At 46.3% G+C, this 20,559-nt stretch overlaps 1 protein-coding gene across 1 annotated transcript; it reads right to left on the bottom strand.

Moving 5' to 3' along the window:
* Nucleotides 1–666: 666 nt before the first annotated feature.
* On the bottom strand, nt 667–18,090 carry LOC124045618 (insulin receptor substrate 2-like). Its single transcript, XM_046365044.1, is given in 3 exon segments — nt 667–1,475; nt 14,473–15,618; nt 15,621–18,090. Coding segments are annotated over 3 exon segments (3,339 nt in total). The 5' UTR covers nt 17,809–18,090; the 3' UTR covers nt 667–1,470.
* Nucleotides 18,091–20,559: the final 2,469 nt, after the last annotated feature.

Here is a 20,559-nt window from a genome sequence, read left to right as displayed (position 1 = left end):
TAACCTTTGTATGCAATGATACATATATTACTATGACATTAATATATAGTACCTATATGTGAACAAACTGTAATAATCTCAGGAATCTATGCTAACAGAGGGAAAGAGGAAAGATTTTTTCCTCTCCGGCTGCTCAGACAAAAATTCCATCTCCATGGCGATCGGTTTAAGTTTTAGATTTTCTGCGTGTTTATAGGTCCAAACTAAATGTCTGTCAGTAACAGTGGACAGTAGATAAGTAAGGCTTTGGATTGGTGTTCATAAAATCATTCACCTCTGAAAATAAATAAATATATCTCTGTATGCACTGAGTGTAGAAAACATTACGAACACCTCCCTAATATTGAGTTGCACCCCCCTTTTGCCCTCAGAACAGCCTCAAATCGTCGGGGCATGGACTCTACAAGGTGTCGAAAGCATTCCACAGGGATGCTGGCCCATGTTAACTCCAATGCGTCCAACAGTTGGGTCAAGTTGGCTGGATGTCCTTTGGGTGGTGGACCATTCTTGATACACACGGGAAACTGTTAAGCGTGAAAAACCCAGCAGCGTTGCAGTTCTTGACACACTCAAACCAGTGCGCCTGGCACCTACCACAATACCCCGTTCAAAGGCACTTAAATATTTTGTTTAGCCCATTCACCCTCAATGGCACACATACACAATCCATGTATCAATTGAAGTGGCTTTAACAAGTGACATCAAAAAGGGATCATAGCTTTCACCTGGATTCAACTGGTCAGTTTATGTCATGGAAAGAGCAGGTGTTCCTAATGTTTTGTACACTTCTGGTGTGTAAATAAGTACTAACCTGGTTTGCTCTGAGGTAGGCTTTTAAGCAACTGTTAACTTAGTACATTGTTATAAACTGAATATGTTCGTAAAATGCCAACTCTCTTTCGTACAAATTTAGTGTACACATCCACACAAACACATATACACAACAAAGTGCACACATATAAATAAATAAATATGTGATGTGTACGTATATATAACGTGTGTGAGTGGGAGTGTGTGGAATATCTCCAGGTTTGGTTCACAGGTTATTAAAGTGAGGGTAACTGGCCCTGTCAGCCAAAGCCAAACGAAAACCAGTGGAATAATAATTATTATTATTATTTTGCAGAAGTAACTTTGCATGTACATAGATAATCATCGATGAGTACAGTCCTTTAAGTTGTAGTTGTTCAGAGAGCAGCAGCGACGGACCCTTAATATTTGGGTGCCGAATGTGGGGAGGATAGGAAGCTTGGAAGGGGGGGTGTCCACATTGCCGTGACGATGGTGGTCCCGTTGACCCCTGGGGAGGGGATGGTGGAGGTTAAAGGTTGTCTACTGCAGCACATGGTCCAGCTGTCTGCGTGGCGACTTCGTCACTAGGCTGCAGCTTTATCCCTCATTCACAGCCAGGCGAACAAGAGAGAGGGAGCGAGGAGCAGGGGGTGTAAGAGGGGGCGGTGCCATCAGTGTTCAGTCTGATTGGAGAGAAAGAGAAACAGAGAGGGGAGGGATTTGGTTAAATAGGTTGCCGTATGTATCTACTAGCAAATTACACATACAGGTATTGGAATGCATTACATTTTCTGTCCCACTACGATCTCGCTATCTTTTCCTTTGAAAATGATGTGTGTGTGCATGAGTGTGTTGTTGTTTTGTGTGTGTGTCAGTTAGTGCTTGTATGGGTCTGTGTTTGTCGTCATTGGAGACTGTACTCCGTCAGCTGCATAGTGCTAAATGCCACGGTTTTCCCCCTGCCGCAAAAGCACCTGCTCCCAGCTGACAAACACACGCACGCACACACACACACACACAAATACCCCTTACTGAAGAAGACTTATTCCATACTTGGTAACAGAGTGGGGATACACCGTTTGACCTTTCTCTCCTGTGGCTCCCATTCCAACCTCATAAATCACTCGCACATACACATTATGTTCTTCTATCTTCATGGGAACCTAAAATACATTTCTAACCCTAACTTCTAACCCCTCAACCAAACCCTAATTCTAACCACAACTCTAATTGTAACCGTAAACCTAACCCCTTAGTGTAAAATAACCTTTGTCCTCATGGGGACGTGGGAAATGTCCCCACGAGGGTGAATTATCCTTGTTTTACTATCCTTGTGGGGACTTTTGGTTATTTTAGGTCCCCACAAGGATATAAGAACCAACCCTAAGAATACAGAACTCACAGAAGCACATACAGAAGTAGAATCTTGAATTTGAGCCAGTGATTACAGGAGGAAAATAATCCTGCAGCAATAGGAAATGTGATTAAAACAAACACCCACTGACAAACATGTACGTATACACAGTGTTTTTCTGGCCTTGTGTAAGCTCTCTCTCTCTCTCTCTCTCTCTCTCTCTCTCTCTCTCTCTCTCTCTCTCTCTCTCTCTCTCTCTCTCTCTCTCTCTCTCTCTCTCTCTCTCTCTCTCTCTCTCTCTCTCTCTCTCTCTCTCTCTCTCTCTCTCTCTCTCTCTCTCTCTCTCTCTCTCTCTCTCTCTCTCTCTCTCTCTCTCTCTCTCTCTCTCTCTCTCTCTCTCTCTCTCTCGCTCCTGTGTACTTGTTTGTGCGGTGTGATTTGCATGCAGTGCTCACATGGCAGCGGAAGTCTCAGCTAACAGCACATAGCAATGCCTCACTCACTCACTCCTCTCTTTTCCAAGCAGAGAACAAGAGGTGTTTTCACAGAGCTCGATGTGATCGTCACTCTCTTAAACAAACCCCCAATTCAGAACCCCCAGTGTTACAACACACACACACACACACACACACACACACACACACACACACACACACACACACACACACACACACACACACACACACACACACACACACACACACACACACACACACACACACACACACACACACACACACGGCATAACACCAGAACTTGAAACGAAAAGGTCAGCCCAAAACACTAAAATACTGGTACTTTTCCAGACTACTGATCCCCTATACCCACCGACTAGGAGAAAGAGAGGAAAGAGAGGAATCTCCTAGTGCACTGCTTATACCCAAAACTTCAGTTACAGAGGAGGAGCAGTACATCGTTTACTATAGTATATAGAGGAGTGATTCACACACACACACACGAGGCTGATTAGCGTCTCCATTAACCTGCTAAGCACATTAGAGGGGCTGACCCACTTCCACAGACATCCTGTCTCACCATGTGCTGTGCTCTGTCTGAGACAGTAAACCAGGAAGCAGGAACTAGCCTGCTACTGGGAACCAAACCTCATAGCTGTCCAACCTTACCAAAATACAGTATATATGTTTTATTATTATTTTCGGTAAATCGTTTTCAGTTTAAACTTAAACGACTAAAACCATATATAAAGTTTGTAGACACAAACCTCTTTTTGCTTTGTCATTATGGAGTATTGTGTGTAGATTGATGGTTGGGTCTAAATACTTCCCGAATGCACTGTGTATCTTTCTTAATCAGATCATCGTTGAAAACTAACAATCACCAAAATAAAAAATAGACAGTCAGGGAGAATCTAATTAATTTTGTGATAATGTTTGAGACACTCGACAGCATAAGAAATATGCTTTAAAACTATACATTTCCTAGGGGAAACACTGAGGTAGGTTACAAAACCTAGCCATAACACTACACCTAATAACGCACACTACCCACATGAAAAAATACTATACAATATACTATGGTATAAATACTATAGTATTAACTGTAGTGTTTTGAGGGCCTTTACTGTATTCACAGTAGTATAATTTATAGTTCAACTATAGCATGAATCAAATCAAATTTTATTGGTCACGTACCGAAATTTAGCAGATGTGTAGCGAAATGCTTGTGTTCCTAGCTCCAACAGTGCAGTATTATCTAACTAAATGCTTGTGTTCCTAGCTCCAACAGTGCAGTAGTATCTAACTAAATGCTTGTGTTCCTAGCTCCAACAGTGCAGTAGTATCTAACTAAATGCTTGTGTTCCTAGCTCCAACAGTGCAGTAGTACCTAACTAAATGCTTGTGTTCCTAGCTCCAACAGTGCAGTAGTATCTAACTAAATGCTTGTGTTCCTAGCTCCAACAGTGCAGTAGTACCTAACTAAATGCTTGTGTTCCTAGCTCCAACAGTGCAGTAGTATCTAACTAAATGCTTGTGTTCCTAGCTCCAACAGTGCAGTAGTACCTAACAATTCACAACAATACACACTAATCTAAAAGTAAAGAGAATGGAATTAAGAAATATATAAATATTAGGACAAGCAATGTCGGAATTGCATTGACTAAAATACGGTATAATACATATGTGTAAAAACAGTATTTAAACATTATCAAAATGACTAGTGTTCCATTATTAAAGTGACCAGTGATTCCATGTTTATGTACATAGGGCAGCAGCCTCTAAGGTGCAAGGTTGAGTACCTTGCGGTAGCCGGCTAGTGTTGGCTATTTAACAGGGATGGCCTTGAGATAGAAGCAGTTTTTCAGTCTCTCGGTCCCAGCTTTGATGCACCTATACTGACCTCGCCTTCTGGATGATAGCGGGATGAACAGGCCGTGGCTTGGGTGGTTTATGTCCTTGATTATCTTTTTGGCCTTTCTGTGACATCGGGTGCTGTAGTGTTCCCCCGGTGTTGTGACGGTCTTAGGGGTCAAGGCACATTTCTTCAGCCTCCTGAGGATTAAGAGGCGCTATGCATCTTCTTTACCACACTTTATGTGTCGGTGCACCATTTCAGATTGTCAGTGATGTGTATACTGAGGAACTTGAAGCTTTTCACCTTCTCCACTGCGGTCCTGTCAATGTGGATAGGGGTGTGCTCCCTCTGCTGTCTCCTGAAGTCCATGATCAGCTCCTTCGTTCTGTTGACGTTGAGGGAGGGATTATTACTCCTGGCACCACTCCACCAGGGCCTTCACCTACTCCTCCGCCGCCTACTGTTGTGTTGTTTGCGAAACTTTATGATTAAGTTGGAGGCGTGTGTGGCCACGCAGTCATGGGTGAACAGGGAGTACAGGAGGGGTCTAAGCACGCACCCTTGTGGGACCCCTGTGTTGAGGATCAGCGTAGTGGAGGTGTTGTTTCATGCATTCACCACCTGAGGGCGGCCTGCCAGGAAGTCCAGGACCCAGTTGCACAACGCGGGGTTCAGACCCAGGGCCCCACGCTTAATGAGGAGCTTGGTGGGCACTATGGTGTTGAAGGCTGAGCTATAGTCAAAGAACAGCATTCTTACTTAGGTATTCTTCTTGTCCAGATTGGATAGGGCAGTGCGCAGTGCGATGGTGATTGCATTGTCTGTGGATCTATTGGGGCGGTATGCAAATTGAAGTGGGTCTAGGGTGTCAGGTAAGGTGGACGTTATATGATCCTTAACTAGCCTCTCAAAGCACTTCAAGATGATAGAAGTGAGTGCTACAGGGTGATAATCAGTTAGTTCAGTTACATTTGCTTTCTTGGGTACAGGAACAATGGTGGACATCTTGAAACAAGTGGGGACAGCAGAATGGCATAGCGAGACATTGAATATGTCCATAAACTCTCCAGCCAGCTTGTCTGCACATGTTCTGAGGACGCGGCTACGGATGCCATCTGGGCCGGCAGACTTGCAAGGGTTAACATGCTTAAATGTCTTACTCACATCTGCAAAACAATCTTGAAGCATGTATTCCGATTGGTCAGACCAGCATTGAATAGACCTTAGCAGGGGTACTTCCTGTTTGAGTTTCTGCCTTAAGAGAGGAACAGAATGGAGTCGTGATCTGATTTGCCAAAGGGAGGGCAAGGTAGGGCCCTATAGCCATCCCGGAAGGGAGAGTAACAATGGTCAAGAGTTTTTGAAGCGTGAGTACTACAGTCAATGTGTTGCTTTCAAAACTTCTTCTGTTTTCTATATCATGTAGGGAACAAAATATATGGTCTATTCTTGGCATGTGGGTTTCACAATTATTGGTGGCACAAATTGTGATATTGGGGAGGGTAATGGGTAGGATATATGCAAATTAAATACTGTATTTACTATAGTTAAAAAAGTGTAATGTTTTGTGGACTGTAGTGTTTTTGCAGATATTACTGTAATATTTACTACAGTTTTTTTCTTGGATAATACAGTATACTATAGTATTCTCCAACATTATATAGTAACTACTACACATGATCAAGGGATCCTACAGTGTGAAGTAGAGTTTTCTACAATATACTACAGTTTACAATATAACTCTACAATAAGCACTGTAGAATTCTATAGTGAACTGTAATCATTTTTCATGTGGGTACCAATAACAACACAGCTGATAAAATGCCTTCTCACTTCTGTGTTCAAACTAGAAATTAAAACAACTGCTGTGAATTTTGCCCTCACTCTCCCTGTCCCACACACACCACTCTGAGTGGTCAATTGTGTTATATGTGTGGGACGGGAAGAGGGGGGCAAAGTTCACAGTAGTAGTTTGAATTTCACAGGGCCAATTACACCAAGGCCCAGTCACTTTCTCTGAGGGGTCAGGGAAAGGAGGAAAGGGTCGGAAAACCAGAGTAACACAATCAACGTGACACACAGACATGAGAATGTGGTGAGGCCATGCGTGTGTGCCAGCAGGGCCGGTTCAGACCTGTTGGTTGCAGACACAGGGGTATGAGGGAGTGGGGATGAGGGAAGGTTGCCGGGAATCAGAGTTGAATCATCTCAAGACACACAGGCCAGGTCTCTAAACACACATCTCTGGTTACCAATCACACACTCCTGCCCAGCTATCACAATCTCCTTTTATCAGTGGAGACTCAACCAGCCCTGCTGAGTGCAGTGTGTCAGCTGAGAAAGACAACCTCTCCTAACACAGCTAATCTTACACACGCTGATCACAGAGGGAGAGAGATAGAGTGCGAGGGGGAGAGGGAGGGATAAATGAACCCGTTACTCTGTAACCCTCCTCCTTGCAGCCATGCCACACAGACCCCGCTACCCATCCCTGGAAGGTACCCCTACCCCGTCCCACACGTACACACTGCTCTCTACATGAGTTATGTATTTCTCACTGGCTATATTTAGACCTGCATCTCTCAGGCCAGGAACACTCTACCACACACACACACACACACACACACACACACAGTACTGTACTGCTAGTACAGTCGTTTAAAGTACAGTAAACATGTGCTTATGTGCTTACTAGTTGATTTATATGGTTCTCCTAGCAGTAGTTGATTATATGCTTCTACTAGCAGTAGCATAGCTCAGACATAACAGGCCTGTAGCTCTCCTAACAGGACTTACCCCAATGTAGCCTTTCTGCCACGCCTGAAGAGGGAAGGGGGGACATGGGGAGATGTAATATCATCAGCCATCGCTCTCCCTTCTTCGCTCTCTTTCTCTCTCTTCTCAGCAAGTCAAGAGCCCACAGGACAAACAAACAACAAACAAACACCAAACAAACAACAACAACATCCACGTTGTTTACATTGCTAACATGGCCAGCTCCTCCTCCTATCTAGGCCACCCACACACAGACACACCCACAAGCTTCCAGGAAGGACACACACGTTTAACACATTCATAACAAACACATTATACATTCATAACACACACACAAAGACAGCTAATCACACAACAAGTGGTGTATGTAGGGAGGAGAGGGAGGTAGTGGTGTGTGTAGGGAGGGGAAGGGGTAGTGGTGTATGTGTATGTAGGGGGGTAGTGGTGTATGTAGGGAGGGGAGGGGGTAGTGGTGTATGTGTATGTAGGGGGTAGTGGTGTATGTGTATGTAGGGGGTAGTGGTGTATGTAGGGAGGGGGTAGTGGTGTAAGTAGAGAGGGGGAGGGGGTAGTGGTGTATGTAGGGGGGGTAGTGGTGTATGTAGGGAGGGGAGGGGGTAGTGGTGTATGTAGGGGGTAGTGGTGTATGTAGGGAGGGGAGGGGGTAGTGGTGTATGTAGGGGGGTAGTGATGTATGTGTATGTGGGGGGGTAGTGGTGTATGTAGGGAGGGGAGGTAGATTTTTGGTTTCGGCACAGGGTTGTGTTAAAAAATAATGCGAAATGTGAACATTTCAATTTTTGAGATAGGAAGAGGGAGGGAAAAAGAGTGAACTAAAGAAAGAAGAATAAGAAGGAATGGGTGAGGAGATCACGTAAAAACCGCTTGGCATCGTCCAAATAGGCCTAAATTACTAAACGAGGTCAGACAATAACCATCACTACCATTACAGCCATTACATTTCCTCTGATTGTATAAAGTCATTATCGCAATAGCATATTACATTAGTCACACACACATCTGTCCAACCGCCAAGTGCTTCTCTGTGCACGGGGAGAAATGCGTTCATTTAAAATCATGTCACATGCTGGGCAATTATATTCAGTCACGGCACAAGCCCTTAAAGAGAGCCCAGCACCCATTTATATTCTATTATTACAAATCGCACGTGTTTATATTTCTTATTCAATTGAAATTTTACCTTGTGCCAAGGAGAAGGCCCCCCACCCATTCACACACGCACGTGTTCTGGGACACCGATTAAACTTCATCACAAATGGCCAAGGTAATCCAACAACACACTAATCTAGCCATTTGTACGACCATGTCTCAGAGCACTACTCGCACCCACACACATGCAGTTGACATCTGACTGACTGTCAAACATAAACATACACATTGTTCTGCGGAGAGGAGAGGACATGAGAGCTGTGTTATGATGTAACTGTAGTAGTTGGCTGAGGGACTGAAGCCTGTATCTGAGAAGTCAGGACATGAGCACAATGAGGCTTAATTGATCCTAACTTCAACTCACCTCACTGTTTGGGAAAAACACCTCAGTGTGTGTGCTCTCCGTTCCCCTAACTCAAAACAAGCTGCTCAACAATGTCTAATCCTGAGCAGAATGTAATCCTCCTTAACTCCCAGCTAAATGGAGGGAACATTGACAGAGTTTTTATCTACCCATGGAACATCCCGCCCTAGTTTACTCAAAGGTACTGTAACGGACAGGGAGGGAGGGAGGAAGGGAGGGTGAGGTGAAAGACGGGTGAAAGAGAGAGACAGGGGAGGGAGGGAGGGAGGGAGGGAGGGAGGGAGGGAGGGAGGGAGGGAGGGAGGGAGGGAGGGAGGGAGGGAGGGAGGGAGGGAGGGAGGGAGGGAGGGAGGGAGGGAGGGAGGGAGGGAGGGAGGGAGGGAGGGAGGGAGGGAGGGAGGGAGGGAGGGAGGGAGGGGTGAAAGACGGGTGAAAGAGAGAGACAGGGGAGGGAGGGAGGACAGGTGAGGTCAAAATATATTATTTTTTAAATATGCCACTACATCTAGGTTTATTATAGGACTGCTCTATAATTAACCACACACAGCAGCTGACAATTCAAGACTTTTTCAGCACTGCTATGATATCCTCTAAAATCACACCACCTCAGTAAAGTTAATTTAGTTAACTAATTTAGTTCAAATTAATGAAAGCCATTATTCTATTCAAAGTCCATAAAACAGAAGGCAATTCAAGGAATTCCTGTAATGGGGCTGATTAGCTATCTGATGAGCTACTTGTTTAATTAGTCATTAAACAAACCTCCATGGTCTGTCCTTAAAGCCAATCAGTGGCACTCAGCTGGAAGGTTAGAGAGAGGAGGGCAGAGACCAACTGACTTGGAGGCCAGATCACATGATTTACCGAAAAGAGAAACTAATGCTAGAAAAAGTGAGGGAGATAAAGAAAGAGAGAGAGGAAGTGAGTGAAAGAGGGAGAGAGAGAGAGAGAGTAGGATACAGGATAGAGTGATATTTGGCTTTTTGCCCCACCCCCCCATCCCAACCCCCCCTCTCGCCACCATCTCTCTCTCTGTCCGTCTCTCCTCCTTTCTCTCTGTCCGTCTCTCCTCCTCTCTCTCTCTCTCTGTTGTTGTGGCAGATGGTGCTGGTCATTAGCGTATTGTCACTCCCTCTGAAGGGCCAGATAACCAGTGCTTGGAGGCGCAGGTGCAAGACCCCGGCCATCACCATCTGCTAACACACACGGGCATACTCACAAACACACACTGAGGTAGAGAGGGAAGAAAAAGGGGTGAGAGGGTTTGGTCAGGGCTCCTAAATAAAAACATGAAGAGAGTGAGTCAGTCAACTCCCCCGTCTCCCTCTGTCTGTACCAAACACCTGACTAACCCCGGCCAGAGAAAAGAGAGAGAGAGAGAGCGAGCTCTGGTAAACAAGGGGAAGACATGAGGAATGGAGAGAGGCAGGAGAGAGGGATGATAAAGAGCTTCAGAGAAAAACAGAGAACGTCAGGTGACAAAAGAGAGTTAGAAGATCGACAGAGAGATAAAGATTAGAGAGAAAGTCAGACACAGAGACAACGAGACAGTAGGGGAGATAAATAGATAAATACTGAATAGTGTGCATGTTTCTTCTGTTTGCTGATATCTGGTGTTTCTCAGGCAACATGCTAATCCCAACAGCCCTTGCACACCCAAGGGCAGTTCAAAGGTCACACTTCTGATGGGGGCATAGCGAGGGGTGGGGGTGGGCCGTACAGGGGCGTGTTGAAATGTAAACAGCCTCCAACCCACTCAGTGACCCCTCACCCCATCCCCTGTCAGTGAGTGTATGCAATTTCCCAAACCAAAACAACAACACTGGCAAAAACGCTATCGACCGACCATCAGCTCAATGAGCCAATAAACTAATATATCTCAAACCCTGATCCCTCATTCACAAAAACACAAGGCCAGAGTAATCTACACACAGATACACACAGCAGCTGTCACACTAACACACGCGTGCACACACACGTTTAGAACAGGATGTCAGGCCCATATCCTTGGTGTGTAGGTAAAGAGCTTTATCTCTAATATAATGTGTTTGTCAAAAGAGCAGCAGGCACACACACACAATAAAAAAGGTCATTTCAGCCTCAGATGATTTGCATTTCAAATCTAGCCACTCGAAAATTAATGTGAGCATGTGGAATGTAGACTGTCTCGCCTTGTGATGGTGAGGGGAGAATGTGGAAAAGCCGGTAATTTCTTAGTAAACACACACATACACAGTGAGGCCTGTGGCTGAAGTCTAAGCCTCTCTGTGGGGTGGGTGTTTATGATTAGAGTGTTAGTGAGTAGCTGGCTGTCCTGACAGCATTCCTGATCGGGGCAGAGTATTGGGCCGTTCCGGAAACACAGCTAACTGTTCTTTCTCCGGCTGATCTTTTGTTTTTCAGGAATCCCGTAAATAACCAGGCAAGCCAGCCACGGCCAACTTTTACCGGATCAACACTGCTCCCTTTCTTTCTATCTTTCTCCCCCTCCTTCGTTCTTTAGCCTCTCCCTCCCTCTACCTACTGGCTCCCTGTGGTCTGTTTTATCATGATTTTGAAAAACAAACTAACGTCACTCCATTCCTCCTCCTCCCATCTCCTCTCCTTCCATAGCCTAGGGCCATGTCTTTCTTCCTGCTCAACTTATTTAGTAGAAAAAAACACATGAGTGCAGAAATGCCTGCCCTACCTAGAAAACAACTCAGCAGACATACTCATGCTCAAATGCACATTCAGAGACAACCCAACAGAAATACCTTATTGCACATATATATATTTTTTAAATACACTGGCATAATACATACTACAACTACACACACACCCTTGATTTACTATGTTTGGCCAATAAGTGTGAAGACTTTTAGTCCTCTAGAGAGCAAGTTCAGTGTGTGTGTGTGTGTGTGTGTGTGTGTGTGTGTGTGTGTGTGTGTGTGTGTGTGTGTGTGTGTGTGTGTGTGTGTGTGTGTGTGTGTGTGTGTGTGTGTGTGTGTGTGTGTGTGTGTGTGTGTGTGTGTGTGTGTGTGTGTGTGTGTGTGTGTGTGTGTGTGTGTGTGTGCGCGCACACTATGGTCTGTTTTGTAAAGTGCCTCAGAGTTTAAAAAAACAAAAGCATCTCCAGTAGGTTAGAAAAACAAGTGAGCATTCACCTCTCCCAGCAACCTTTGCACAATGCCTGCATTCCTGCCCTGAAGCCCAGTACCTGATAACTGATAAACAACTGACTCACTTGTTTTTCTGGGGGACCCAGTACACAGACTGCACCCAGCCCTACGGTATACAGCCAGAGAGGGAGACAGAGGAGAGAGAAAAGGAGGAAGAGTGAAAGAGGAGGAGGAGAGAGAGAGCTCCCTTCACCAGTGCATTGCAGATCACTATGTCAGTGGGGAGCTTCAACAACAACAACATTGTGTAACCACTACCTATAGGCCTACAAGTCATTCATATTTCACCATCAATGTGCAAACCTATTATACAATGGGTACAGATCTATGGTAACTTATGACATAGCGCTTAAAAGTTATATACATTGTTATTTGATTTTGTACAAGATACTGATGCTGCAGTAGACATATGCACGCATAGATTTGCCAGAACGAGGTGAAAGGTCATGTTTTGGTGTCCCCAACTCTCTATCTCATACAGGGATGCATCAATATTTACACATTACATTACCGGGGTTGAAGTGTGATTTGTTAGATGAACGAACTGTCCCCATTATCCAATTATCATTTTGAATAGAAATTAGTTTCCTTCCCACTATATTTGCTGTATCCTAAGGTAAACTCTCAGAGCACATATAGCCTAACTGTGTTATAGAAATAAGAAAAACCCTGGTCCATACCCACTGGACACAGATGACAATTCAGTGACGTGGAACAACGTTGATTCAACCAGTGTGTGACCAGTGGGTTGGCTATTCCTAATGGATTGTTCTAGCATGCGGAGGAAAACATCTTCTGCATCATTGAACCCCTTGGGATGTTTTCTCGTACATTTGTACTAGCGTAGTCTGGTACAAAGATAATAACTACGTAACAGGGAATGCTGCTGGGTGGGACTCGAGGGCACACATTGATCCAGAATAGAAACGACTTCAATTACTTACTTCACAACACCATGCATATTTCCCACAGTCTTGGGCTAACTGATGTACTGTATGGGTGTGACGGGCTACTCCTAATCCAATCCAAATACCACAGTTTACAAGCACTTATTATACTGCTTGCCAGGGCTGGAACATTTACTGTACATTTATCATTGTGCTTCAACTTGCCCTGTCCTGTTTCATCTCATCCACCATCCACGTGTTTGATAAATCACGTTTAGAGTAGGAAATAATATCTCAAGTCTATGGTCTAGTTCAGAATTGTCAAGCATACGTCGGGATCCAGCCCGCGAGGGGGGCCAGTCTGGCCGGAGGGTGGTTTGAGTAAACATCCACATCGAACAAAAATGTATAATAATGAAAACAACATTTGGGGGGGAAACAAACTCAATATACTTTAAGTTGACTAAAACCAAATCGAAACTGTGTAGAAATTATACCGTTTCTTGACTGTCCAGCTCACTAAAAATCACTGTGCATTCAACGGACCTGCATTCATCCAGTTTCTTGACTGTCCAGCTCGCCAATAGTCACTCGACAGTCAGGGAGCATCGGAAATTCCAAAAACGATGGTTAGAAGACAATTTTTTGTTATTTTTGAGGGCAATAAAATATAACACATTTTTAGTGCAGCCCTCCAGACCTCGTTGAAAACCGAATGTGGCCCAGGGGCTAAATTTGCTTGATATCCCTGGTCGAATTAGTAGTCACACTATAAGCACCAATGCATTTGTTTAAACGGACTTGCAATAACAAACAGATGAACACTAAACAGCCTGAAAAACATGGTTGTTTTTCCATATTCATATTTTCCTTCAATATACAGCACATAAAACTGTCACATAAAAAGTAGGCTAATATGGGCGCGCTTCATCATTGTAAGACTGCATTGCTTCCGTAAACATATATATTGTTTCTCTCTCTCTCATGACTAGGTTGCTCAAAACCATCATGCCGTCTCGCCACCTAATTACAAAGGGCGTGTAAAAAACAAAATTACATTAAATATAGGATGCGTCAACGGTATATCAAATACCAAGTATACAGCCTAGATAAACAGCGCCTTTGTAACCACTGCGCAAGTCTGTTTGTTTTTTCCACTTGGGTAAAGTGACAGGGAGCTGCTAGCCCTAGAGCCGGGCAGCAGAGCTCAATTTCACTGCCTGTCGATACATTAGTGTGTACAGTAAGCCACAGTGGAGTGAGTTGGCTGGCTACAGTGGGTTGGTTGAGTTCAGACTATGAGGGATAGAAACCCGTGGTCTGCGTGCCGAGCTATCGCATAATGATAATCACGCGCGCACATAGGCAGCTGCTGTCCATGCAACATAGGCAGTCTAAATTCTCTGGCATTATTAGAATGTTGGCTTCAGTTTGACACAGCGAACACACAACGTCTCCTTAGGACACGACAAACTTGGAGTGCACTGCTGCTTAGCAACGGGTAGATATGCCAAATAAATGGGTTGCTATCACTAAAGCGATATCTTTACTCAAGCACTGACACACACTGACTGTTTGAATGAACACCTGGATGAATGAATGGGCTCATGATAAGCATGCAAACACACACGCCACACAGAGTCGGTGCTGGCTCACCTTTCACTGCTGTTGCAGTCTCCTTGAAGCCCATGGTGGCATAGGGGCTGGTGTTAAAACCGTTCATGCCCCCCTTGCATCCACACGCTGCCTTGAACCTCAGCAGTCCCTCACTGCCCCCCAGAGTGCTGCAACCCCCCAGGCTCCCTTCCATCAGGTTTAAGGCAATGTAGTTAAGTCCATTCTGGTAGCCGGCCGACGTCTCCCGGCACATGGGGCTGTTGCTGTTCCCGTACTCTTCATCTGAACCCTCCGAGCTCCGGACCGGCCGCGACACGTTCTCCACCGATGCCGAGCTGTGCCGCTTGTTGGCATCGGGGGCAAACGACGGGCACACTGGCGTTACCATGGTGGTGGAGGAGAAGGTCTCTGAGCTGTGGCGCCTGCGCCCCTGGGGGTCGGCCCGGATCACCTTTGCCCCCCTGTCTGGGTTGACAGGGGAGATGGAGAGGGACGGACACCCAAGGAAGAAGGTCTCGACAGGAACCGGGGGGGACCCCACTGTACCCTCTCCCCTCAGGGTGAGTCTCTGGACACAGGCAGACGGGCTGGTGGGCAGGGGGGTGGTGGCATCGGAGGGGCACAGGGTGGCAGGGAGAGGCGCAGAGGGAGGGGGGTTGGTAGGACTGAAGGTCATCTCAGTGTAGTCGTCTTTTACATCACCAACCAGGTATACAGGGCTTGCAAGCTTTTGGAGAGGATATTCCACAACGATTATCTTCTCCTGTTCCTCACTCTCCCTCTGCTCTTCTCTGGGAGGCTGGCTGGGACACAAGGGAAGCGCAGGACTCGGCTCCAGGCACCCTATTGAAGCAGGGGAATCGCCGTGTTTGGGAGAGTGCGATCTGACGTCAATGTTGACGTAATCGGAGAGTGGCGGGGAACACCTCATCAGCCCGTCCACCGAGCCCAGTGATGAACGAGAGCGCTCAGTCATGGCGGAGATGGGCGGGTAGCGTGTAGTGTTGCTAAAGTCAATGTTGATGTACTCCCCGGGACTCCTGGGCTCAGAGGGGAGGGGGTGTTCGATCATACAGGGCAGCGTCCTTAGAGAGTCCAGGGCTAGCCGGGTAGGCCGGCTCACCCTCCCCTTGTGGACCAGACCCCCCTCCTGAGTGACCGTGCCGGCTCTGAGGGGTGAGGGGCTGAGGAGAGAGTGGAGGTGGGGGGTGTAGCGGAGCAGACAGGTGAGATGGGACAGTAGTTGGACTCTTCCTCTATCCTCTTCTTCTGTAGACTCATCACCACGTACTGGTCTGTGTCTGTAACCCCCTTCCTCTGGGGCTGGGCTTTGAGAGAACGGGGCAGGGAACTGATGGAGTAAGGCTGTCTGTGGTGAGGGTGAAGCTGGGGAGTTGTGTCTGTGAGGATGTAGTCTGGGGGGGTGAGAGAGACCACGGGGTCCACAGGGGACATGTTGAGGTACTCCCCATTGGTGAGCTTCCCGTCGGAGCTGTCCACAGACATCTTGGCCCCGCAGAACATTCTCATGTAGCCGCTGTCCTCCAGAGACACACTTCCAGGGGAGTCGGTATGGGAGCAGAGCCCAGCTGGAGAGGGGTGAGAGCGGGGATTGATGATCTGCTTGGGGGCCGACACACACATGGGGCTCATGGGCATATAAGCATCACCTTTGACCCACCCTGTCTGAGCGGCAATGCCCGGAGTCATGGGCATGTAGCCACAGTCACCTAGGTGACCGTTGGAGCCTATCTGGACATCGCCATAGTCCTCAGGATAGGTAACTTTCGGAGAGGCGGTGTGAGAGCTGCGACCCGATTGGCCGCTACTGGTATAGGTGGCCCTCATAAGCGTGTACTCGTCCAATGAGGTGGAGGAGACCTGGGGCGGCGCCCTGTGCTGGGGCGGGGTGGTAAGGGAGTATGTGCGTTTCCGGTATGCCTTGTCCAGCTCTGGTAACCGGCGGAAACCGTTCTGGTTCTGCCTCTCCATCACCATGTAGCCATGCAAGTCGCTGCTATCCCGAGAGGGGGGTGTGTCTGCCCTTAGGGACTCTGGAGTGTTACTGCTGCGAGTGAGGTACAGGGCTGCAGGACTGGAGCCATACTCATCACAGGAGATGAAGCCGCCATCACTGGGGGAGCCAGAGACAGATGCATTGCAGCTGGAGGGGCGAGGAGCACTGCTTTCAGAGCAAGAGGACAGGCTGACAGGGCTGGGGGTGGCTGTGGGTGGGGAGTGGGACAGAGGCATGGACATGGACTTACTGTGCTGGAGGGAAGAGGATTCAAATGTCCGGCAGTGCTGGGCTGTGATGGTGTTTGAGCTCCCTAATAGGGTCCGGTGAATATCAGGGCTGAGGGGACTCCCGTTCACAGGCAAGGTGCGCGCCATGGTGCCATCTCCCTCACTGGCAGTGCGTATCCGACAGGAGGTGAATTTACTCATGGGGGACTTTTTGGCCATGCTGTCAGTGCGCGACCGTCGCTGGAGCCCGGTCTGGCTTGGGGGAAGGTTGTTGTGGTGCCGCCGGGTGGGCACGGAAATGGGGTTAGTGCCCGATGACTGGCTCTTGCTGCGCGGCCGGAACTCTGACAGCTCCTTCATGGCTTTCATCGCCTCCAGAATAGTCTCGTGGATGTTTTGCGCCACAACGGAGTCGTCAGCCTGCATCCACAGCTCGCCGGGTCCTGTGGCTGCTGACCGGCCGACTTCGATGAAGAAAAAGCTCTCCGAGTGCCCGCATCTCCTAATGTTCATCAGTTGTAAACTGACGGACGCAACATCCGAGTTGAGCTTCACAAAGCTGATAGTCCGGCTGGATAAGCACAGCCTGTACACCCCGGTAAGATTCCGGCTCTGTCCCAGCCCTTTGGATTTTAGGTTAACTTGCCATACCTCCTTATACACAGCCGTTACCGGCGTAATCATCCCGTAGTTCCCCTCATCAAACCCCACCAGCGAGGACGCGGAATTGGATGCGGAGCCGTCTGAGTACACTTTCCCCTCGCTCATTAAATCAGTTAAGACTCTGTACCAATTCTCCTGCTCCTGTTCATTCTCTGCTGCCACAGCAAAATATTCGTCCTTGGTATAGAGGGCGATAAGGTGTTTGTGTTTGGAGTCCGCTCTCTTATTGATATTGAGGCAGCAGTCCAGCGGAATAACTCTCTTTGCCGCTGACTTGTTTTTCCATTTCTTCTCGCTCTCGTAGTACTCCAGCCGGGCAGGGAAGCCCTCGCTCGGCTCCTTCAGAACGAAAAATCGCTTGTGTCCGTGCTTCTGCTTCTTGAGGTATCCACATTTCTTAATTTTGTTGTTGTTAATATTCGCGTTGGATAACAAGTGTCCTCCAGTATTTGGTGGATTTGCCATTCTATCGTTTTTTTAACAACTCACTTTCCCTAACCTGTTGTTATATCCTCACTTATCGAAGGCTGGAGAGATCAACTGTAGTTTATAGTCCGTATCTCTCCAAGGCTCTGTTTCACTCCAGGCGCCGGTTGTGCGTCCGGCGTATGTAACAGTTTAACAGTAAATAACCCATATCGCTAAGTTACCGAAGTGAAGAGAGAAACAACGTGTGACGTTCTACACGTCAAGCTTTAGTTACAAAAAAAGAGAAGGGCAGGGAAAAATACACACACTGACACTGGGGCGGTGCAAACCGACGGGGCGTACCTGCAAATCCGCCTATTTGATGAGATCATGGGCTCATTGGTGGACAGGGCTGAATGATAGTGAAAGACTCAGTCAGATGGGAGAGAAAGCCCTCCCACACACACTCTCTCTCTCACACACACACACACACACACACTCCTGCCATCTTCCGACTCACCCTGGGTACGGTTGGAACTGTCAACCCGCTCATCTGTCTATGATGCATTTATGCATAACTGCTTACGTATATACTCTTCTCCCAGGGCAATTTATCAACGTATTCATTAAGAGGCCTATCACAGATCGTGTTGGCTATTTGGGTTAAGTATTGATATATATATATATATATATATATATATAAAAAAATTGATGTAATAGGTTTGTGCGCAATAAGAATGATTGAGGACACGGTCAATGATCAGTTTATTGATATGAAATAAGAACAGTAGCTGTCAGAAGTTTCAGAGTGTATAAACTGATCGAAGTTCGTGGGAATGTAGGCATGTAACGTTAAGCAGAAGTATTTCTCCGCACCACAAGCATTTCGCTACACTCGCAATAACATCTTCTACATATGTGTTTGTGACCAATAACATTTGATTTTATTTGATGTTATAAATGTTAATTTATCTATATTAGCCTACATATCCGAATACAAGGCTTGTGCAACAATTTCACCCGTGGCATTTACATAACAACCCAATGATGATATTAAGCACTATGTCTATTGGCATTTGATTACGCACGAGTTATTACACAATTCAAAAAACACTGTGTGATCTAGTAGATTCTACAATATATTATTCAACTGCGACAACAACGTGACTGGGGCGCACGTAGTGAGGGGAGGGTGAGAGGCCCCAGCCGCTGCCCTCCAACTTCAGAAGAAAATAAACTTCAAGATTAGACTGCGGCTCTGTCACACAACTAGGCTGGGAGGGAGAGCGGGAGAGATCGAGGTAACGCCTCTGACGCAGGGAACACTCGATAATTACCCTGCGTCCCCGATCATCATACCCTAGATTCATGTCTGCGCCATGATGGCAAGGGAGTTATGCCGTTCTTCTCCCTCTTTTCCTCTCTTACAACATTCGGGAAGATGAGAATCATTAAACTGCGAGAGCAAAGCGCGCAGTGTAGTTTGTTACGTAACGCGCGTGCCCACTGATCTATTTTTAATGCGCCCTGGCTCCCAACTATTCAGTACGAGTAGCTCTAGCGTTTCTGAATACTGTGTCCTTATTTGCATGCGTGGGTATATTTGCCTTTGCAGACCGTGTGTGAGCAAAGGGGTGGTTGTGACCATTGAACATATGGATGCTGTGTGTATTCGATGTTCTGGAGACGATGCCTGTATTATTGCGTTTGTATCTATTGCATAGATACAAACTGGCAGGGGAGGGAGAGAGCCCCTCGCAACATGAAAACAGCTAAAATAGCTATCGCACAACCCCAAATCCTCTCCATGCCACCATCCCAGATTATTTTCCAGTGGAGGCAGTCTTTTATGAAAACACCCTATTTGTCTGCCAGGCAGGTGATGTAAGGTCGTGTTGTTCTGTTCGGTGGCACTACATTGTACCGGTGACGCAGCTTTTCCAGGAATGTATGATCGAGAGAGGGTTGATGGGATTCTTTAGACACCTACTAACACAATGAACTCCCCTTAATTAGTGCCACTAATACTGTTAATACAAATGACGTTAAAGTCATTCTTATGTCATGTTTTAAATGAAATGCCTTCATGTAGTGGTTTGCGAAGAAGATGCACTGCGAATTTAAGATCAGAATTTGAACACAGCAGTGTTAAACGTCAAGGTCATGAACAGTCAATATAATGTTTTTCATGAAATTAGATGATATTTGGATGAAACTGGTATGATGACCAAAGTAGGAAAAATGAATGTTGCTTCTACTTTGTTAAAGTTTGATCATAAAATTACTGGTCCCCTCCCCCATGTCAAACACTTGGATTCAGGAGGGTCATTCAAAACTCTGATGCAGTTGTCATATCAACACATCCATAATTGCTGCTGTGAACTACATCACAAGAAACATGTTAAATGGGAGCTGTTGACAACAATAGCCACGTTTGTATCCACACTTTTATGCAAGTAAAGTCATACAGTATCAAAAAATATTTCACAACAGCTGTGGTGGAAACAGAACGTTTTGAAGCATTTTTATAAATGCTGACAGATATTTTGTTCATTCAACGTGGTGGGATCTTTTTGTGTTGGTAACATTAATTATGTGAGAAATGGTTATGGAAATGTCTTCATGTGCAAATACTGTATTGATGTAATAACCATAATATTGAATGTAAACTTCAGTATGAGTCACATGATGACATGGTGTGTAGTCATCCCACTATGACTGGGGAGACCATGCTTTTTATTAGGCTACAAATAACTTAGAATGAACTTCACAGGGTGGTGAAAGTGCACGTGATCTTGATGCTCCCCC

The sequence above is a fragment of the Oncorhynchus gorbuscha genome, linkage group LG01 (genome assembly GCF_021184085.1).
Source record: "Oncorhynchus gorbuscha isolate QuinsamMale2020 ecotype Even-year linkage group LG01, OgorEven_v1.0, whole genome shotgun sequence".
NCBI lineage: Eukaryota > Metazoa > Chordata > Actinopteri > Salmoniformes > Salmonidae > Oncorhynchus > Oncorhynchus gorbuscha.
Note: the sequence above shows the minus strand (reverse complement) of the source record. Positions and strands in the feature narration are given on the sequence as shown.